Raw genomic sequence first — 23,505 nt, 5'->3', positions numbered from 1 at the left:
GGTTCAGATCTGAAATCATGGCACTCGGGCCCTAGTGACAAGCATTAAGCATAGCAAAGTCATAGCAACATCAATCTCAGAACATAGTGGATACTAGGGATCAAACCCTAACAAAACTGACTCGATTACATGGTAAATCTCATCCAACCCATCACCGTCCAGCAAGCCTACGATGGAATTACTCACGCACGATGGTGAGCATCATGAAATTGGTGATGGAGGAAGGTTGATGACGACGACGACGACTGATTCCTCTCTCCGGAGCCCTGAACAGACTCCAGATCAACCCTCCCAAGAGAGATTAGGGCTTGGCGGCGGCTCCGTATCGTAAAATGCGATGAATCCTTCTCTCTGATTTTTTTCTCCCCGAACATGAATATATAGAGTTGGAGTTGAGGTCGGTGGTGCACCAGGGGGCCCACGAGGCAGGGCGCGCGCCCCCACCCTCGTGGACAGGGTGTGGGCCCCCTGGCCTTGATTCTTTTGCCAGTATTTTTTATTAATGCCAAAAATATTCTCCGTGAAGTTTTAGGTCATTCCGAGAACTTTTATTTTTGCACAAAAATAACACCATGGCAATTCTGCTAAAAACATCGTCAGTCCGGGTTAGTTCCATTCAAATCATGCAAGTTAGAGTCCAAAACAAGGGCAAAAGTGTTTGGATAAGTAGATACGATGGAGACGTATCACACACCAAGATAACTGCATAAGCATTTCATGAGCATTTGCATATGCATATAGATATGATCGCATCTTGCATTCATTCTCATCTATATGAAGGTGCAGGTTCCTACCGTGAACTTGGCTTCGACAAGGAGTTGAGAAGATTGCCCGGCACAGCGATCCCCGGCAAGCCAAACAGATAAGTTTTACCTCCTGTCCATTAGTGTTCTGTAAGGCTATAACATAAGCATGAGAAAGCCCCGCCACTCTTTTGAGACTTAGGTGCTCCCATCCACGATTCGAACGTTGCTTCGGTCAGAATGGTCGCGGTAGCCTTTGGGAAAAAGAAGTTGGCGGGGGGCTGGTCCCTCTGTCCGTTCCTCGGCAGACGATGCTCTCCAGCAGACAAAGGGGGCGCCGGTAGGATAGCCTACCGGGGAAAACTCGTTTATTTACATTAAAGAGGCATTTCGCCTCTGCATGGACGTACACATGCACGAGTTCCCGGCAAGGTTCATCTTTTTCATTCATATGCTAATACAAGTACAAGCATTACAGAACACAAAGATGGACATGAAAGATTACATTATTTGAATTAAAATTTGGCGATTGCCTACAAGTTTAAGATTGAAAAAAGATAAGTGCTCTGTAATGCCCTTTCTTGTCCCTCTCCTCCTAGGCACGACCGTTGAAGGTGAGGAGGGCAAAAGGAGCGCCTGAGCGGGAACCCAGCTCGCTCCCATCGGGATCCAGGAGAGGTAGCCCGGCGGGAGCGGGAGTGCGAGGGAACGCCTCGATGGAGAGCATGGCGGAAGGCGGCCGCGTCAACCACCGTTACCAGGGCCAGCAGGACTCGGCAGGGCTAACGGAGCTGCAGCCCGAGAGGAAGCCTGCCGGAGTCCAACTGGAAGACTGCTGGAGGAGCCCGGCAGCACCATCCGCACCTCTGCATCCAACTCCCCGGCAAATCGCACTGTCGGGGAGGAGACGCAGATGCAGATGATGGTGTTGCCGCCTGATGAAGATGGTGCGGGCGACGATCAGCCGGAGTCAGAGTCGTCGCTCCCCCGCCCGCTGCCGTTGTCATCGCCGTCACTGTCCTCCTCGTCGCTTTCGCTCCAGGAGGAGCTTTCGTCGTCGGTCGAGCTCTTCGTGCAGCACCCTAAGCGACCTCCCGAGCGCCCGAAAATCTTGACGGAGAGCAGGCCATTCTCCATTAATTTGACTGGAGAACGTGCCCCTCTGAGAAGCCGTGGGCACGGGCAAAGGTCTTCCAGCCACGACGTAGATACATCACATGAGGGGCGGGGAAGTCGACGTCAACCCTCATACCTCCGTTCCCACAGCCCCTCATGTGCAGCCGTAGAGCGCGCGGTTTCTCGAGCTCCATCTCCCGCGCAAAGGGAGTTGGGAGGCGAAGATGACCACACAAAGGCTTGTATAGCCTGATGATGAACTCCCGAGGTTGGTCACTGACGTGGCCTTCCATCGGGGGAGGAGCCGCCGGCGGGGGCGCCACCAAGGCACCGCCACACCCTCCTCCTCGAGCGCCATGGTGACCGCGGCCTCGTCCCCTTCCTCCCCTCCTCACGGGCAATTCCGCTGCCTCAGGATCCAGGGGAGGAGGGGCGCACTGTCGAGTAGAAGCCCTCGTCGCCGCCACCGGGGCACCGCCACGCCCTCGCCCTCGCACCATGACGAGAAGAGAAGGATAACAGAGAGGAAGGAGAAGTGTGTGCATGGAAGCACTGCCCCGACTCCTTTTTTTTAGGGAAATGTGGCCGGGCTGGCTCCTAATATAGGAAACGGCCGCCCCTCTCCTCCAATGCGGCCTCTCTGCACCCGCTGTGACTCAAGGACCGAGGCCGATCCTCTGCTCCAACCATCGGCGCTCGGTTTTCAGCCATGGCACTCCTTCCGTGACCTCCGCATCCACCACCTACCACGCCTACTGCATGCGGAACATGTGGCAGGTGCGTGCGGAACAGGAGGCAAGTGTGAAGGCAGTTTCCGCCCCGTGATCATGGGATGAGGAGAATCCATGGGACACGATCGAAGTTTTTCCACGACATCGCACACGACGCGCGGAGAAACCGGAAATCGGCCCGGAATCAAGGCTAATGAAGAAGCAAAAGAGACCTTAAGAGATTAGCCTCTTCAAGCAACCCTTGCCTGTGCACTTACTAGGCCCTACCCCGACGACGCTCGGCAGCGTGTTCGGGGCAGGCCCGGGGGCTTTTGTCGGTGCAACAAACCCTGGTTCTGTTGCCCAGACTATGCACAAGCATGGGAACAAGATTGGAGCACCAGCCCAAATCAGAGTGCAAGGAATCAAGAGATTCAAAGGACCAACATGCAGATCAGAGAGACCAAGATCGAGCCAGAGAAGCAGGATATCGCCAAGAGAAAGGCCTCCTTTGCCGGGCACGCGAGCCCGGCAAAGGGCGAGGCCACCCCCAGAAGAAACAAGCAACCGAAGCGCCCCGGCAAGGCCTGCCGGGGCACACGGAGGCAAAACCACCTCACCACCCACTCAACCATGACCCGCGTCGTCAATCAGTGCGGTGTCAAGCCGCAAAGTTACTGAGTGGCAGTCATTCGCCACATGGATGCCTCTCCTTATAGAAGAAACCCATATATGACACCCGTCCTGCGATGTGTCAAGAGAACAGGCGCGGAGCTGTCAAGATAGGCAGGCCTTGCCGGGCAACCAGTGATGTGACACTAAGCGGTGCATTTAATGCACCCTGTCAGCCCGCAGAGTTAGGTATGATAGCACTGTTTGCTATCATATCAGTGCATAATAACTACTTTGCCATTGTGGTGACCCCTTGATCTATAAAAGGAGGCCCATGTCAACCGTAGAAAGGGTTAGAAGGTTGGATAACTCACACCCCCATACACGCGTAGTCGCTGCTGCCCCAAGGCAACCCCTGCCGGGCAAGTGTACTACGCCCACCACCACCTTTTCCACCATCAAATCACCAAAGCAGGAGTAGGGTTTTACGCCTCACGGCGGATCGAACCTGGGTAAATTGCATGTGTGATCTCTGTCGTGCTGCCCCATGCCCCTCTGCTCTTTGTGCAACGCGTCGCCCCCTGCCGAACCAGCAAGGGGCCTCCTGGTCCCATAGGTGACCGTGGTTTCCTGTGGCAATCTATTAGTTAAGAAGAAGAGATTTGTCTAGTTAATTAACGAAAATCTGGGCAAAAACTGTCATAACCCGCTGATTTGGCATACTTAAAATACAACACACACACACACACACCACTATGAAGAAGTCTTGTTGAGGTTGCACATTGATGTCATCGTCAACACTTCTCCATGAGCAAGCGACTCCAACTTCGTGCAAACGACCGTCGACCAAACCCACATCGCAAGTGTAGGATCAAAATTATCGACCAAAGGAGTGGCGATGAATGAGAGATTTTAATTAATTCTTTCTAAATACAAAATAATTCGGTAAAACAAAAGAATAACATGATACAAATATAGCAATTCTAGAAAAATCTACTAGTAGAATTAGATAAACTTAGAGGCATGCAACAAAACTACTAAGTAAGCATAACAACAAAACTAGTAGTAGGACTAGAGAAACTTGCTCTCGCCCTCCCTTGTTTCATATAGTGAGCACGACGATGAGAGCTCTGACGACATCCCGGTGGGTACATGCGCTGCAAAAGGATGAGGACGACCAGAATCAGAGGTGGTTCTAGACGTGGCGGGGGCTTTGTGGAGGACAAACACATAGGTTGTGCTGCAAGTTAATTTGAGCGGTTTTTTGGTGGCTTATAGCCGGTTTCCTTGAAAAAATGTGTCACGGTAAGAGTTTTCGAAACATGACTTCGATCATCATACCGGAAGAGAACACGTATGCCACAAAATAACACAACATGCCGACCCATGTCACACCATCTTTTCCTAAGATCGATTGTCCTTGGGCAACCGTGTCAATACTTGAGGCCAAAAATGTTCAAAGGGGAAGCTAGGTCCAATCAACGAGCACACTGGCCATGCATGCATGCCCTTTCCATCGTTCAAAGCATCTAAAGCGAAGGAAAGTTGCCCAGGTCACGGCCAATCCACAATCATCCTTACTAGCAAAGTTGTGTGCATGCCAAGGGGGGAACTGCCCCTTCCTCAAGATTTGGAAACAAATGTAAATGGTAAATATATTAGGGTGGCCTAAATGGGAAAATGCATCTCCTCGTCAGATCCTCATATTTCCTTTAGCCCCCCGGGCCCCGAAAGTATTTATCTAGCTCAACCGCTCCCCACAAATCCTCGGCTGTCTATTGTGCTTTGTTCACTTTCATAATCTAGAAAAAAAAATCTTGATTGGGTTGTTTCAACACTATTCCTCTTTCCTCCCACTAATTATACCGAACATATCCTGTCAAAACTACGCAAATGGTACCGACAAAGCTCTATGCCTCTTACTCCCTCCGTCTCCCCAATGGGGATCATTAAATTTTGTTTGAAGTAAAATGGCTCAAAATTTGACTAAGCTTGTTAGAAAAACAACCAATAACTATAATACTACAAGCTATTTTTTGGCTAAATATACATAATATAAAGTTTTACTATGCTACTAACTATATGTAATATAAACATTTACTTTATTAGTGTATTTAGTGATACCATTTTTATAGTAGTTTTTGCCTCTTTTTGTTATAAACTTTGTCAAACATTGCACCATTCGACTTTAAACATAATTTATACTAGATGGTACCCCGTGCATTATTGAGGATATTGTCAGCAATATTTCAATGACATTTGATTGTACTAGCAAGATGCCCGTGCGTTGCACGGAACATCAAGATCTTGTGGGAGAAAATGATGAACTAGAGAAGGCCTTATCCGTAAATGTGGAGAGGAATGCGGGTAAATTGTCATAGTTTCCTTCCTATCCGTTAGATATAGATCGGACGGCCTATATTGTAGGATGGCAAGCACACCATCATCACCAACTCTGCTTTTTATAAGAGTAGATAGATTAGCATGAATATATGGATCAATAATATATAAACTAAATATTAAAATACTTATTATATATTGTATTTGATTATTCGTATAGGTAGCATAATGATGGAAACATTTCCATGCATGTTGTGGTGGCCCTTTTATGAGTTGGCATGTGTGAAGAAGTGAAATGTGTGCATATTGAGAGAAGTAGTGGGATCAACTAATAATGAAAAAACTTTCCACATGTATGTTGAGATGGGCCTTTGATGATATGACATGTGTGCATATTGAGATAAAATAGAACTTAGTGAGGATCAACTACTTAGGTATACTATAAGATACTCCATACGTTATTGCGGAAATATTTTCAGTATTTTGAATGGGATTTAATTATATGGAACATGAATAATACGAGAATAGAATCTAGAAAATACAAATGATTTATTGTGTTTGATTTTGTATATTCGTCAATATTTGTTAAGTATAAATAGCATAATAGAATGAAAAATTTAATGCATGTTTTCATGTTGAGGTGAGCTTTTTCCTATTTATGATTGCATGTTAAAGTGTGCCTTTTTATATGGATGATGCATGATGAGGTGCCATGCTTTATTTTTTGCGAACGATGAGGTGACATGCTCGCAAATTAAGAAAATAGGTCATTAGCAACTGCTCCCTTAGTCCCATAATATAAGAGGATTTTTTACACTACAACCATTTAGATATAGAAATTTGGATCACCACCATTTTAGGGTGGTATCAAATTAAGTTTTTTTAGACAATGGTATCAAATTAAGTTTTTTTTCAAAGGCCACGTTAAGGCCGTCATATACTAGGCCTAAAGTAAACTGGACCCAGATGTCCAGGATACGTTTAGTTGCGTCCCAGTCCAACTTTGTGTAATAAAAGCCCAGTTCTGCCGCCGTCAACTTGTTCATGACCCAAAACCCACCGTCTCTTCCGAGCTCGCAATTGTTTCGCCTCACGAGCGCTATTTCTCGCTTTACGCGAGTTCGAAGGGATAGTTTATGGCGACGCTAGCCACTGCGCTATGTGTGGAGTTCGTGATGAACTGTAGGGCGCAACCTACTTGAGGTCAAAGAGGTTTTTTTCTCTCCTCCGTTTTTTTCTCTTTTATTCAGTTTTCTTTGGGTTTTCTTCATTTTTTGTTTGCTTTTCTTTTTTCTTCTCCATTTTCTTCCCCATTTTCTGTTTGGTTTTCTTTTTTCTTCTCTATTTTTTGGTTTTTCTTTGTTTCTTTTTCTTTTTTATTCTACATTCTTATATACATGATCAAACTTTTTTCAAATACTTGTTCAAAAAAATTTAAATGCATGATTGACATTTTTCTAAATATTATGTAAAGTATATTTTTGTAATATATATGTTTATACTATTTTAAAGTGTAAACAAACTTAAAAAATGGAATCAAAAAACGAAAAAAAAGGTGAAAAAACAGAAAAGAAAACGAGGCAGTGTAGTACACGCGAACCTGGGCCGGCCCATATGCTCGCGCGCTTCAGCGCGACATAGCGATGCCCGTCTCGCCTCGCCTCCCTCTTCCAGAGTCCCGTCTTCCCCGCTACACGACCCCCCCGCGCCCTCGCGCCAAAACAAAAACCCTAGCCCACCCCCACCAATGGCGGAGACCGACGCTAGCGCCAGGACAAGCGAGCCCGCGCAAGCGACAGCGCCGGTCATGGCTACGGAAACGGCGGCTGGGACCGTGCCGACGCCGATGGCGGAGGAGGGGGCGGTGCCTACACCTGGTCTCGATTATAAGAGGAAGCTTGGCGGGAAAGAAGGGGAGGAGGCGATGCTGCCGATGGACGCGGAGCAGGGTCGGGCGGGGGTGGGAGGAGAAGGGGAGGAGGAGACGGCGGAGACAGGGTCCAGGCGGCCGCACGGGGACGGCGAGGGCAACGGGTCAGGTATATTATTCGCCGTTCTCGTGTCTTACCTTACATCGTCTCGGTTCGACGCGCGGAGTGGCACCCTTTTCGTGTTTGTGTAATATATGTCTAGGCGTGCTATATTTTGCGTGATCTCTACGCTGATTCGTGATTTTTTCCGAGCAATGCCAGTCACCCCTTGCGATATCTGTTTCCTCGGGAGGGAGATGACATATATAAAATGACCAAATGAGGGTCGAGTTGGTATGAAGGATTGCGTATGGTGCTCTTGCTCAATTTCACAAGCAATCAAAAGGGTTAAAGAATTGATGTCGTCATTGAGTTATTTGTGTAATTGTCGTAATTGTTGACTTAGAGTGAATGAGTTGAATTGTCGTAATATATCACATTGTTGTCATGAATAAGATTTTTTTTATTTTTTCTTGTCTGCACTAGGTATTACTCAAACTGAAGTGCATGAACCTGAAACATCAGAAGTGGTGAACGGGGAGGTTCCTGTCGATGAAAGCATGCTGTGCAGCTCTCAGGTAGATGGTCCAAAAGAATGTTCAGAACTTCCTCAAGAAGGTGATGTGCCCTCACCAGAACAGCAGAGTGATGAGGCGCTTACCCAAGAAGTGACGCGAAAAACTGAAATTCCTCAAAGCAAGGTACTGTATACTTATCCTTGTTATGCTGTTTCAGTGCTTATTTCTGTGTGAATATACATATTTTAGTTGCTGCCTTGGGCCCAAAATATTCGAAACATATTTTAGTTGCTGCATTGGGCCCAAAATTTCTGAAATAAATCATTTAACGGGCATTGGGTCCAATAGGCAAGAATTAGGTCATATAAGTTGAGATGGTATTTCTATGCATGTATTCCCGAGAAGCTTTAATTGACATTCACTTTCAGACCAGTTCTGCATTTTGTTAAGCTAAGCTGGTAGCTGAATGTGGAAGATAAATCTGCGGAAACTATCAGATGCCTGCAGATCACCTCAAATGCTAAAATCCAGATTGTGTAGTATGACGAAGCTGATCCAAATTAAATTATATCCTGTCTCAGGTTGATGTAGGTGATTCATCTACACTCGCTGCTAGAAGTTTTGGGACTCCACAATCTGGTGCTGAGCAAGTGGACATCCATGTCCCAAATGACAAGGTGAGCCTTAACAGAATATATCTCGGCTATAAAATTTACTTAAGTGCTCTGATATATTTCCTTTTATCATAATATGCAGGCTGAGTTGGTCATTGGGGAGGGAGGTGAGACCATTAAGGCTCTAAAAACTAAGTCCGGGGCTGACACTCAGGTCAGTGCTATGACTATATGCATGGATGTTTTTTATTCACTTCAAAATGAAAACTAATCTCGTCTTTTGTAGTTAATCCCGGGACATCTCCCTGAAGGTGATCTTTGCACAGAAAGAAAAATACGACTTACTGGGAATTGGAATCAAATAGAGATTGCAAGAACAATGGTCCTGGAACTCATCAGTCAGGTGCTTCTGATACTTATCTGTATCTAATCTGTTACATTGCTCTATGCTATTTGAAGATTTTAAGGGGAACTATATTTGTTTTTTTGGTCTTATACATGTAGGATCTGCATGAAGTTAAAAACCATGTTTGCTAGATGCACTTTATGTTTTGAAATGTTGCTTGCACTTTTTATGTTACCATGATTGAGCAAGTATTTGAGTTTTACTAGACTGCTGGCATTAGCTATCCATCTTGATTGTAAGGCATAATAAGTTGTTGATCGTACGATATCTCCATTACAGTTTTGCATCGGACTGTTGTAACCTTCATTGATAGCCCTGGTAGCTATGAACCATATGATAGGTATTATTTGTTTTTTCCATCCATCGGTGCAGAAAGTTGTATGCTCTTCAACTATGTGATCACAATGTCAAGGCCTTATTGTTTTTGGTTGTTCATGACCCCTGGGATCTTAGAAAGATAAATTCAAAAACTAAATTGCTTTATTTTAAGAGTTCTTTTTTGGCTAGATGATGGTTCACAGTGCTGATACAGCTCTATAATATGTTAATATGTTTGGGTTCAGTAATTCATTATTCTCCATCAGACCATCACCCACTGTTGTACAGAAGATGGGTAGTCGGGCTTTGTTCTTCAGCAGTGGTAAGACCTAAGCCACTTACGTCTGTGATATATGCCTTGTGATATTAGTGGCATATCACTCTGATAATCATTTTTCCCCCGACAATTGGCATCTTTATGTTTGCAGAGTTCTGTGTCATGTTTGGAAGTATACATGATATTATACGTGTCTCCATTATGCATCAGATAAAGTGAATCTAAGCCAACCTTCTTTTTTCCTGTGTAAACTTCTTGCCTTTTGGAGTATTCACCATGGAAACTTTACATGCCCATCTATTGCGTTTTCTATATTGGCTTATTATTTATTTATTCTTTTTTAGAGGAATGATATATATTCTGTCAGCTCAGTAACACTTCATGTTTTATCGTGGTTTTACTACATCTCTTGAGTTTGTCATGCATGATAACTTGTTGTGTTCATCTTGTAAATGTCTGTTCATTTAATCTTTGCAAGTTATCGAAGTAGATTCATGTAGTCTATAGTCGCGAGTCCTGCCCATCATTCAAGTATATCCTTCTAGTTACAGCAGACTAGTTTGGTGTATTTCAGTTCCCTTGCTTATGTTTAAATCTGTTTTCTCTATCTGATAGTCTTGTGGTTTTGTGTGTTCAGTTTCCAAGATCCAGTTCACAGATGGGTGGGCACAAGCCTGGTAGAGCGCCTCAATGGGGTTCTAACAATGGTCATGACTACCCGGGAGGTATGTATTATCAGAACCCACAGTACCTTCTTGATGGTGTATATTCTGAGCAGACTGCATCAAGAGGTGGCATGGATACTGGCTGGAACCAAATGTCAGGCGGCGGTACAGGTCAGGCACCTTATCAGGGTGGTTGTTATGACTATTATGCCTCTTACAACACATACTCAGCTAGAGGTCCTCCCAGTGGCGTTCAAGCTCCAATGTATGACTCAGTTAGAGGTCCTACTGGTGCTCAAGCTCCAATACACTACGGCAACTGGAGCCCGCAAGCACCTGTTGGTTATACTAGCAGTTACCGACACTCTGCCCCGGGCCAACTTACATGTGCGCAAGGGTATAATGGGCAGTTCCATGGGCAGCAGTCAGTGAATTCTCAGACAGCATACCAGTCTTACCCTCCACAGCAAGATCCCTACGGAAAGTCTGCTTTTGGTGGAGCTCAGCAAGGCAATGGCATTCCTATGCCAGGCACAAACTACCGAGGACCAACTCCAGCCCAGCAGCCATATGCATTATAGAGCTCAACCGTGCCACCTCAACCAGGACTTGGTTATGGTCAACCCTATGGAGCAACTGCGGGTGCTACTCATGGGTACATGCAATCTTCAAGTGGTTATCAGCAGCCAACGAGCCAGGCCACTTCGGTCTACCCCCAGCAAGTAATGCAGCCCGACGTCTATGGGCAGTATCCACCGACTCAGCCAGGTTACACTGATCAGGCGTTTGCTAACAATGCAAACTATCCGCAGCATCCAGCTAGTCATGTTGCATCGGCTTACCCGCAGCAAGGAATGCAGCCCGGTGTCTATTGCCAGTATCCATCGACTCAGCCTGCGTGTACTGATCATGTGGTTGCTAACAATGTAAACTATCAACAGCCAGCGAGTCATGTCGCTTTGGCCTGCCCACAGCAAGGAATGCTGCCTGCCGTGTGTGCCGTCTATGGGCAGTATCATCGACTCAGCCAGCGTATACCAATCCGGCAGCTGCTAACAATGCAAACTATCAGCGGCCAGCGAGCCATGGCGGTTCGGGCTACCTGCAGCAAGGAACGCAGCCTGCTGTATATGGGCAGTATCCATTGACTCGGCCAACGTACACAGGTCAGACGGTTGCTAACAATGCGAACTATCAGCAGCTAGCAAGCCATGCCGCTGCGGCCTACCCACAGCAAGGGTTGCAGCCCGGAGTTTATGGGCAGCATCCATTGTACACTGGTCAGGCGGTCGCTAACAATCCAAGGAATGCAGCCCGGTCCATGGACCCAGCCAGGGCACACTGATCTAGACGGGTGCAACGGGTGCTCAACTGAAGCTACTGCATGCAAGTGTCAACAAGCCTGCGGCAGGACACGATGCAGTTCCAGAAGGCGATGCTGTTAAACCTGGTACTTGCCAGGCACAGCCTCATGAAACTGGCGATGAGCATGCAGCCTGATGCATCTTCCACCTCGCAAGCCAGTTGAGTGAGCTAGGTTGGACTCTGTTAGCTGTATAGGGTTTTTGGCACGGGAAATATTTTTGGACGGAGAAACTGGCGATGAGCAGCCTGATGCAGCTTCCACCTCGCAGGCCAGTTGAGTTAGCTAGATAAGACTCTGCTTAGCTCTATAGGGTTTTTGGCACAGGGGGAAATGTTTTTCTGACGGAGAAACAAGTTGGGTCGTCTGAATTTTGGTCGCGGTGTATTGACTGGATGATCTGTTTAGCATCTGTCTTGTAATGTTTTTGCCGTTTGGATCCCTCACATCTCCCATGATTTAGTTCGTACTGTTCATGGATGGGTGCGGTTGTGATTGGTTGACGCTAGGTCGTGTGGTTTATGCTTCCTACTCCCTCCGTTCCTAAATATTTGTCTTTCTAGAGATTTCAAATGGTCACCACATACGGATGTATATAAACATATTTTAGAATGTAGATTCACTCATTTTGTTCCGTATGTAGTCACCATTTGAAACCTCTAGAAAGACAAATATTTAGGAACGGAGGGAGTAGATGGTAAGCAGCTCTACGATTTTATAGATAATAAAAGCAGTAAATTTCATCCATAGAACATTTTTTTTTTCAAACCAACCATGCAAGAGGACTGCATGTTATACATACAACATGAGATAATGAAAAGCATTTTGGTCCACACAAGATCCAATTTATATACATCCAAACCAAGGACACGTCTGGACCATTCGATCACCGGAGAATGGCGCCGCCTTGCTTGCGCAACTACAACCATGAGCACTGCAGGAAGCTAGAATGCTCCCCCTTGAAGAAATATAAAAGCGTTTAGATCACCATATATTTCTTTACAGAGGGGGCAGTTGGTAACCTGTCGAAAGCTAAAATAATGGGTCGGATAGCCAGACGCCCAGACCAAATCAGGTCTCGTCACCATTTTGTCGCAACGCCCAAGGATCGTGAGCAGCAAACACAACCAATGTACACAAATCTACATCTACAATACTACACCTTTTTTAACCCCAGAAAACTGTCTTACACCGTACAGATCAGAACATGCGTCATTCAATCGCTAGCACTACCCGCATTACAGACTGACAGTCTATGTTGCCTGAAAAACGAACAGATCTCTAAGCTCAATCGGAGGAAACACTCGTAAGGGTTTCATGGAAATATGTCCCGCTGCAGAGTTTAGACGACAGACACGAAGGGGAATCACCATCGACACAGCAGAATTCCCTGCGTACAGACTGCAGGGTGGACAGACGAAACAGGGCGGAAGTCACGGCGATATAACAGAATGAAATTGGAACTAGGTTGCGCGGGTCGGACTGTTTGGGACGAGAAAATCCATCTTCTCAGACAGCGCATCCATGTCGTCCAAGTTAACCGGGCTGTCATCCTCCTCGCTGAGTGCTCTGCTCATCAGCTCCTCCCAGAAATCATCATGCAACACCCCCTGGGCTCTGTTCTGCTGCACTTCACAGGTACCAAGACCAAAATCCTGTGGCTTTACACCGTCAGTGTCGATGCCTGAGTCGTTGAGATCAGATGGAATCACATCAACAAGGAGTTCTGCCGCACCTTCCAGGTCAGGTGGGATCCCATCAGCAAGGAGTGCCACTGAACTTTCCAGCTCAGGTGGGACGCCGTCAGCAAGGAGTTCCACCGACACCTCTCCAAGAAGTTCCACTGACTCATAGGGATCAGACAGAACAGGTGATTCTTGCTCCAGGCTGCCACTAGCACCCATGTCATCAGCTTCAGGACCCTGATCGATGTTACGCCTCCTTTTCTTTGACATAGCGTCATGGAGCTCCTTCCTCACCCCATTCAGGGAAATCAGTTGCTTCAATAATTCAGGGTTCCGGAAGACACGTGCCAGGAATGCTGTCATTTGCTGCTGCTTCCGCTCGGTTCCACGTAGCCTCTCCTCCATGCCTTTCAGGTGCGTTTTCATGCTCTGCTGTTCCTGCCTTAGCTTCACCACTTCTGCCATCAATAGTTGCTTGTCCCTTTTCAGCTGGTCGGTATCTGTATGATTTCCAAAGTGTCCCACCTCAAGGTATGATCCAAGAGATTGCTGATTTGGAGCAGTATTAGCGGGAGGTCTTCGACGTCTGATGTTCTTCAGAAGGTGCCTCTGTCCACGTAAAAAACCCTCGTTGGCAAACTCCCATCGATCAGGATCCACCTTTCTGAAACCCTGACAAGCAAACAAACAGCATATCAGGGAAAAGTTACTTCCAGGAGACTTCTAATGCAAGTGTGTAGCAAAATGTTAATTCTTTCTCAACATGGAAAAAACAACACGCTATATTTACATTTTACTTCTTTCTGGACCATAAGCCGCAACAGTACGAAGAGATGGAACTGCAACAGGGTATCTTCTGGTTACCTCTTTAGAACATGTTTAAGTAAACCGTTTCAGTTGTTTCTTCCTTACATTTGTTCAGAACTCTTCTTTCATCTTCATCCTTTTTTCTTTTGAGGGAAAAAAAATGAAAAATGTAGTAAAAAAGAAGAGAACTATCGACTCTCATAGAAGAATAAAGATGTTGATGGATAAAATGTTGAAGTAATTTTAGAATACAGCCTTTATTCGGTGAAAAGGTCCCAAAATTGAGAGGGGGAATGCACATTAACCACTAAACAGGGAGCGCGGGTAATAACAGTGCAACAAGCATCAGTTTACCTAACGTTAAGTGAATTTACTCATAAATATAACACTAGCAGGGCAAAGAAAAATGAATGAAAACACACGGATTTAACATTTTGCTCACAATGCTGATTTCCTTTTTATGGTAACATGAGAAAAAAGGAACTTAGGAAAGTAATTCACGAGAAATTCTTACAATACAGCTTTTACTTATATCTCACCGAAGTTCTATTCAACTAAAGTGTGTCAATATGCTTCTTTATTAACTTCAGTTTTTCTGCTTGGGATTCCCTATGCTTTTCTAAAGAATAATACTGTAATAGGACATTATATCATTCCTATTCACCTTTGGGAGTTAGCTCTGCTTGTTTTAGTGTACTACCAACATGTTCTTAAATAGTAAACAAATCACCCTAAACATAAAGAAGGAGAGCTGATATCTGCAGTATTCACCAGACTAGTTAATACTCCCTCCATATCACAAATAAGTGACACTAGACACTGACACGCTATTCAATGTAACTTTGACCACTGATTTATAATACAATATATGTGCAAGCCTTACAAAATATAATATTCCAGAAATACCTTCCGAGACAACTATATAACATATCAATTTCAAATTTACAAACGGAATAATTAGAATCTATTCATAGTTAAAGTTTTAAAAGTTTGACAGAAGGTGTGTCTAAAACGTCACTTATTTATGGTATGGAGGAAGTAACATATAGCAACCTTCAACATCCAACATTTTTATGTACTTCGCCAAGTTGGCAAAAAAGGGAAGGAGACTGCAACCATAACCGCTGCATTGTGAAAGTAGGTAACAGCACAGTGCAACAGCCATATGAATTATGAAGATAAACATTTCACAGTGACATATGACCTACGATGGCACCATGCACATGCTCACAAATAAGTCCAAATAATGTGGTACTCCACGAATGTATTCCAACTGCTATTAATTCAGCAAGAGGAGGCTCTAATACGAAGGCATGAAATACGCAACTGTACAACACATGCAAGACAATGTTGCAGTTCATTATCTTATGAAAAAAATATGACACTAGCAGGGTAAGGATAAATGCGTGTGAAGGCAGAATGATCTTTTTTCTCAACAAGTTCTTTTCTCTTGATGATGACATAAGATATATAGTACGTTGGAGCAGTAGTCCGCAAGAACAGGTAAAGTCCAAGGTTTTACCAGCACATCCAGCCCAACAGGCAAAACTTTGAGAATGTGTTGCCTTCTTATTAACTGAAGTTTACTAGCGAGGGGTTCCTGTGCACTTCTCTACATAAATACTCCCTCTGTCTCAAAATGTAAGGCGTTTAGTATTATGTAACTGGGTACATAAAGTCCTATGCACTTCTAGGATTTCTTTTGTTTTGAAGCCGTTATGCACTTATAGGATTCAGGTCTGCTTGTTTAGTTTAATACCACCAATTTTCGGAAGTGCAAGATGTCCTGCTCATAGTAAACAAGAGATGACATCCCCACTGTTGAACCAGAATAGTCAATAGTATTCTGCAGTTGTAACTGACTCTTTTTCTGTACTTCTCTTCACCAAATTTGGCAACACAATCTCAATGGCAAAAATCACATCAATTTCACAGGTAACAATCACAGCATTGCATTTGGGAGCATCAAGAACATGCAAACATTTACTCGCATCGAGGCATAACAAATCAGTTGCATCGCAAATTTGCAAGAGGGGTCAAGGGAATCGGGCTTGGTAGCTTACATAGGTGTTGAGCTGCTTGACAAAGCTGGAGAAGTTGCTGTGCTTGAAGTGCCTCGGCAGCAGCACTGTGGAGAAGTGGTGCAGATCCCAGACGACGAGGCTGTTATTGCCGGCGCTCCACGACACGACGTCGTCGGTGCTCCGGTCATCGACCATGTCGTACGTCTTTGTCAGGAAAAGCGACGGCTTGGCACCGCGCAGCCCCTCCAGCGGCCTCGGTGCCGCCGTGGCCCCCGGCGAGTCGCCTGTCCCGTCGCCATCCTCCTCCTCCTTGTTGGAATATTAGGCAAGTTCATGATTAATTCCAGTAAATAATTCATGACTAGAAGAGATACTAGCATGCAATAATCTAGCAAACTAGAAGAACAGCAAGACATGCATAACAGCAGCAAACACGTAACAATAGCTGTAGAAACAGACATGAACAGAGGATGTTGGACGTACTGATCGTTAGCTATTATGGGTGCGACAGTGTTGATGACGATGTTGGCGACGATCTGCTGCTGACGGCGATGAATACGACGATGAGTAGCACCGCCCGACTTGGACGGAAGACGACCCGTGATGACGAATTTGAGCAGTCGCGCACAGCGCTTCCCAAAAACCTAATTCGTCCTCTCCCGGTGCAGGATCGCAAAGACGAACGGTTCCGGAGACCTGCTCTCCCACGCGCCGATGCACGCCGGCGTTTGGGATGGAGTAGACTACGATGGCGGCGCAAGTTGTGAGATGAGGCAAAACCCTAGGTGTTTTTCGGTGTGTCTCTGGCCGCAGCCGGTAGCTGTATATATATTAGGACCAGAGGCGGTATTGTGTCGCGACCACAATCCCAAACCGACTCGGTTTCTAATTCGTATACTTACCGGACAAGAAATCAAAAACTTGTCTGCCAAGACATAAAAATAAAACGGCAAAAGGAAGCTGCGCTCCTGCAAGGAGACGGACCGGATTTCGGCGGACCATTCACGCGCATGTCGCACGTACGCGCCGCCTCGCCTCGCCACGGCCCGGCCAGGCGAGGCGAGCGAGCGCGCGCGTGTGGTCTTCCCTTTCTCTTCTCACACACCATTTAGAGTGATGGAGAGAACCCACTATATAAAGAGGTCCAACTCTTCTTCAACTTCCAAGGTGGGACTAAACTTAGCACCACCACTTGCCATTTTACACATGGGCTTTGAGATTTCAGAAATTGCTATGGGCCTAGCCCATTAATTCTAACAATCCCCCACCAGATCTCAAATACCCATTTAGAGATTTGCCTTCTCTCACCACTTGTTTAATATACCAGTGTTTCAGCAGAGACTGTTAAGTTGAACTTCTGCCTAGAACTTTAAGCTACATCCATTCACAACTTGACAATGGACTATGCCTTGAATTGCTAGTTTTGTGTGAACAGGTTTCACTCAAAGTCTTAACCAGTACCTGACCGCCAGTAGGCTACCCCGCGGTTTGGAGCTTATACGTCATACTCCCTGGTCTCTTCGTGAGCTTACTAGAGATCACCCAAATCTCATAGACTGCGACGTTTACAGTCAGAACTCATATAGGTGTGTTCTTTCAAGACTGCTCTGTAGGACAGCATCTTTGCTAATTATAGCCAATAGAACCACATTAAGGCATGTTGCCAACCTGCCTTACAGATCTGAGCCTTACAGCTCTGAGAGTTTTGCATCTTCACTTGGAGACGATCATAAGTTATTACTCTCCTCAGTTAACCAATAGCTTGTTCTTCCCAGATCCTAATTCACGGGATCTCCGATCACAAAGGTTGGGTTACTACTATGGTGTAACATCTATGGGTCTCATACCCATCTCCCTCGATGCAATATCTATCACATTTCGTGATAGTCCCTTTGTAAAGGGATCTGCCAGGTTTTTGTCTGTTTGTATATACGTAACAGTTATTACTCCGGAGTTTCTCAACTTCCTGACAGACTTCAAACGTCTTTTCACGTGTCTTGATGACTTTGCATTATCTTTAGAATTGTTCACTTTAGCGATAACCGTTTGGTTATCACAATTCATAAGAATAGCCGGTACAGGTTTTTCAACAACCGGCAAGTCCATCAAGAGCTCACGCAGCCATTCTGCCTCAACAGTAGCTGTGTCCAAAGCAGTTAATTCTGCTTCCATAGTTGACCTCGTCAATATGGTTTGCTTGCAAGACCTCCATGACACTGCGCCACCACCATGAGTAAATACATACCCACTTGTTGCGTAAAGTACATCAACATCGGAGATCCAATTTGAATCACTATATCCTTCTAGCACAGCAGGATGCCCTGAATAAGTAATTCCGTAACTCATAGTACCTCTCAGATAGCGCAAGACCCTTTCTAGTGCATGCCAATGATCATCACCCGGGTTGGACATGAACCTACTCAGTTTGCTCACAGCAAAAGAGATATCTGGTCTTGTAGCGCTAGCTAAGTACATGAGTGAACCGACAATTTGAGAGTATCTTAATTGATCTCTCGTTTCTTTCTTGTTCTTTCTGAGTGTCACGCTGGGATCATAAGGTGTTGGAGAAGGCTTGCTATCCATAAAACCGAATCGGTTCAAGACCTTCTCAACATAGTGAGATTGCGTTAATGTAATCCCACTCTCATCCTTAATAAGTTTGATGTTTAGAATTACATCGGCTTCTCCCAGATCTTTCATGTCAAAACTTTTTGATAGAAAAGACTTGACCTCATTAATTGCATTAATGTTTGTACCAAAGATCAGTATGTCGTCCACATACAAACATAATATGACACTATTGCCCCCACCATGGCGATAGTAAACACACCTATCAGCCTCGTTAATGACAAATCCTGCAGAAGTCAGAGTTCTTTCAAACTTCTCATGCCATTGCTTAGGTGCCTGTTTCAGACCATACAAAGATTTTAACAACTTGCACACCTTTCTCTCTTCACCCTTTACCACAAACCCGTCAGGCTGATCCATATAGATCTCCTCTTCCAACTCTCCATTGAGAAAAGCTGTCTTTACATCCATTTGATGAATGATAAGACCATAAGAGGCAGCCAAGGAAAGTAACACTCGAATGGTGGTCATTCTAGCAACGGGTGAATAGGTGTCAAAGTAATCTTCGCCTTCTTTCTGAGTGTAGCCCTTGGCCACTAGCCGCGCCTTGTACTTATCAATAGTACCATCAGGCTTTAGCTTCTTTTTGAACACCCACTTACAGCCCACAGGTTTACAACCATATGGTCTATCAGTTAGTTCCCAAGTTCCATTAGAAAGAATTGAGTCCATCTCATTATGAACAGCTTCTTTCCAATCATCTACATCCGGAGATGCATATGCTTCTGCAATCGTCTTGGGTGTGTCGTCCACAAGGTATACAATGAAATCATCACCAAAGGATTTTGCAATCCTTTGTCTCTTGTTCCTTCTAGGAACTTCATTGTTATCCTTCTCAAGGACTTCCTCATGTGATTGTTCGAAATATTCATCAGTTGTACTAGATTCAGGAATTATCTCAGAAGAAAATCTAGCAATGCTATGCATATCTTTCATAGGAAATATGTTCTCAAAAAATGTTGCATCACGAGATTCCATTATAGTATCAACATGCATATCAGGTACTTCAGATTTTACCACTAAAAACCTATAAGCAATGCTCCGTTGAGCATACCCTAGAAAGACACAATCCACTGTCTTTGGTCCAAGTTTGCGTTTCTTAGGAATAGGAATATTGACCTTTGCCAAACATCCCCAAGTGCGCAAATAAGAAAGTGATGGTTTTCTCCCAACCCACTCCTCATAAGGGGTTTTCTCTTTATTATTGTTGGGAACTCTATTCAGGACATGACATGAAGTCAATAGAGCCTCCCCCCACCATGCCTTAGATAAACCAGCAGTGTCTAACATGGCATTCACCAAGTCAGTCAATGTGCGGTTTTTCCTCTCGGCCACTCCATTTGATTGAGGTGAATAGGGAGGCGTCCTCTCATGAATAATACCATGTTCCTCACAAAATTCATCAAAAACTTTTGGAAAATACTCTCCACCACGATCGGACCTAAGACGCTTGATCTTTCTCTCTAGTTGATTTTCAACTTCAGCTTTATAGATTTTAAAGTAGTCTAATGCTTCATCTTTAGTTTGCAACAAATAAACATAGCAAAATCTAGTCGCATCATCAATCAAAGTCATGAAATATCTCTTTCCACCTTTTGTCAACACACCATTCATCTCACAAAGATCAGAATGTATGAGTTCTAGAGGTGCCAAGTTTCTCTCCTCGGCAGCCTTATGAGGCTTTCGAGGTTGCTTAGATTGCACACAACTATGGCACTTAGAACCTTTGGCAACTGTGAAGTTCGGAATTAAACTCATGCTGGATAGCCGAGACATTAAACCAAAATTAATATGACATAAACGAGAGTGCCAAATACTTGCATCATCATTAACACTAGCACAAATTTGGTTTATTGACTTATTGCAAAAATCTGAAAGAGAAAAGCGGAACAAGCCTCCGCACTCATAGCCTTTTCCTATAAATTGTCCAAATCTTGACACGATTACTTTATTGGACTCTAAAACTACCTTAAATCCATCTCGACATAGAAGGGAGCCGCTAACTAGATTCTTGTTCATAGTAGGGACATGCTGCACGTTCCTTAGTTGCACGATCTTTCCCGAAGTAAACTTCAGATCCACCGTGCCAATGCCACGAACAGAAGCATGTGACCCATTCCCCATTAGGACGGAAGAATCCCTTGCGACCTGATAAGAAGTAAACAGGGAGATGTCAGCACACACATGAACGTTAGCACCCGAATCAATCCACCACGAAGATGATTGAAATACTGAAAGCACAATAGGTAAATTACCATACCCATCAGTATTGCTAGCGGTCACCATGTTGACAGTCTTGGAGCTTGTTTTCCCTCTGCGGTCTGCACGTTCAGGGCATTCCTTGGAAAAGTGTCCAGGCTTCCCACAGGCGTAGCACTCTAGCTCAGCCTTGTTGAACTTCTTCTTCTTGAAGGTAGTAGTCTTGGTAGGCTTGTTGAAAACAGGTTTGTTCTTCCCTTTGTTCTTGTTCTGTGGGTACCTCTGCACCATGTTAGCAGTAGGCTGAACCTCACCTCCTTTTTCAGTGGTATCTTTAGCCCGAGCTTTTTCTTCAACATCAAGAGATGCAATCAGATTTTCAACTGATATCTCCTGTCTCTTATGCTTCAGAGTTGTGGCGAAATTCCTCCATGAAGGAGGCAACTTTGCAATCATGCACCCAGCCACGAATTTGTCGGGTAGAACACATTTAAGGAGTTCAAGTTCCTTCACAATGCACTGTATCTCATGAGCTTGTTCAACCACAGAACGGTTATTCACCATCTTGTAGTCATGAAAACTCTCCATGATGTACAGTTCACTGCCTGCATCTGTTGCACCGAATTTTGCATTCAGTGCATCCCACAGAATTTTTCCGTCGTTTATGTGCATGTACACATCACACAGACGGTCAGCAAGAACACTCAGAATGCATCCCACAAACATAGTATTGGCTTCCTGGAATTTTCTCCGATCTTCGTCGGTCATTCCCTCTGGAGCACCAACACTAGCGTGGAAAACTTTCAGAGCAGTAAGCCAGAGCGTGGTCTTCACCTGCCACCTCTTAAAGTGCACACCGGTAAACTTATCCGGCCTCAGTGCATCAGCGAATCCAGCCATAGTTAACTCAGGAAATTGCCTACAATTAGGTTTTTGGATTGTTGGAATATTAGGCAAGTTCATGATTAATTCCAGTAAATAATTCATGACTAGAAGAGATACTAGCATGCAATAATCTAGCAAACTAGAAGAACAGCAAGACATGCATAACAGCAGCAAACACGTAACAATAGCTGTAGAAACAGACATGAACAGAGGATGTTGGACGTACTGATCGTTAGCTATTATGGGTGCGACAGTGTTGATGACGATGTTGGCGACGATCTGCTGCTGACGGCGATGAATACGACGATGAGTAGCACCGCCCGACTTGGACGGAAGACGACCCGTGATGACGAATTTGAGCAGTCGCGCACAGCGCTTCCCAAAAACCTAATTCGTCCTCTCCCGGTGCAGGATCGCAAAGACGAACGGTTCCGGAGACCTGCTCTCCCACGCGCCGATGCACGCCGGCGTTTGGGATGGAGTAGACTACGATGGCGGCGCAAGTTGTGAGATGAGGCAAAACCCTAGGTGTTTTTCGGTGTGTCTCTGGCCGCAGCCGGTAGCTGTATATATATTAGGACCAGAGGCGGTATTGTGTCGCGACCACAATCCCAAACCGACTCGGTTTCTAATTCGTATACTTACCGGACAAGAAATCAAAAACTTGTCTGCCAAGACATAAAAATAAAACGGCAAAAGGAAGCTGCGCTCCTGCAAGGAGACGGACCGGATTTCGGCGGACCATTCACGCGCATGTCGCATGTACGCGCCGCCTCGCCTCGCCACGCCACGCCACGGCCCGGCCCGGCCAGGCGAGGCGAGGCGAGCGAGCGCGCGCGTGTGGTTTTCCCTTTCTCTTCTCACACACCACTTAGAGTGGTGGAGAGAACCCACTATATAAAGAGGTCCAACTCTTCTTCAACTTCCAAGGTGGGACTAAACTTAGCACCACCACTTGCCATTTTACACATGGGCTTTGAGATTTCAGAAATTGCTATGGACCTAGCCCATTAATTCTAACACTCCTCCTTGACCAGACTCAGCATTGGGTCCATACACCCAAACCCCAAGAACCCTCCCAACCAAGCGACCACACCAAACCCTCCTCCCCGTACCTCCGTCGCCGGCCCTAATGGAGAAGATTGTGGTGGAGCGTCTGCCGTGACGGGACCGAACTCTCCTCTCGGCGGCTGGAGCGGCGGCGAGGGAGCGAGGAGCGGTGGGGAGCGGGGAGGAGAGAGACGGCCATTTGGGGAATGGAAGGTTCTGGAAGGCGTGGAGGGTTTGGAGGAGGATGAACGGCGGGGCGGGCCCGTGTCGGGAACTGGGCCTCGTATGGGCCGGCGCGACAAGTGCCAGGCGTAGCTGCTGGCTGTGCACCTTGTGAAGATTGAGAGGGTCTCCTTAAAAAAATAATTCTAAGTCACCCTTCTGCGCCGTCCGATGGCGATCCCATCGTCCATGTGCCGCACGGCTGGGCTCGAGACAGTTCGCGACACGCTTCAGGTGCCACGCGGTCGGGGTGGAGTACGGTTGGTGCGCGCACCAATTTCAGAGGAAGCAGTTGACTAAGAGCCCGCCACTTCTCTTCTCCGTCGCTCTACCCCACCGTTCCCATTTTGAAA

General features: G+C 45.6%; 2 protein-coding genes across 2 annotated transcripts; one reads left to right on the top strand and one right to left on the bottom strand.

Annotated features, from left to right (window-relative positions):
* The first annotated feature begins 7,192 nt into the window (after nt 1-7,192).
* LOC123075163 (far upstream element-binding protein 1-like) lies at nt 7,193-12,128 on the top strand. The gene is made up of 6 exons (XM_044497828.1): nt 7,193-7,560; nt 7,978-8,192; nt 8,591-8,686; nt 8,766-8,837; nt 8,910-9,026; nt 10,262-12,128. Exons 1-6 carry the CDS (start codon nt 7,269-7,271, stop codon nt 10,868-10,870), a joined length of 1,401 nt encoding a protein of 466 aa, XP_044353763.1. The 5' UTR covers nt 7,193-7,268; the 3' UTR covers nt 10,871-12,128.
* A 987-nt stretch (nt 12,129-13,115) lies between these two features.
* Nucleotides 13,116-22,941, bottom strand: LOC123075162 (heat stress transcription factor A-2b). The gene is made up of 4 exons (XM_044497827.1): nt 22,904-22,941; nt 22,793; nt 16,208-16,474; nt 13,116-14,009 (listed from the first exon to the last, which is right to left on the bottom strand). The coding sequence occupies exons 1-4, from the start codon at nt 22,933-22,935 to the stop codon at nt 13,116-13,118; spliced, it is 1,194 nt and encodes a 397-aa protein (XP_044353762.1). The 5' UTR covers nt 22,936-22,941.
* Between the last annotated feature and the right edge of the window lie 564 nt (nt 22,942-23,505).

This window comes from Triticum aestivum, chromosome 3D (assembly GCF_018294505.1).
Source record: "Triticum aestivum cultivar Chinese Spring chromosome 3D, IWGSC CS RefSeq v2.1, whole genome shotgun sequence".
NCBI lineage: Eukaryota > Viridiplantae > Streptophyta > Magnoliopsida > Poales > Poaceae > Triticum > Triticum aestivum.
Note: the sequence above shows the minus strand (reverse complement) of the source record. Positions and strands in the feature narration are given on the sequence as shown.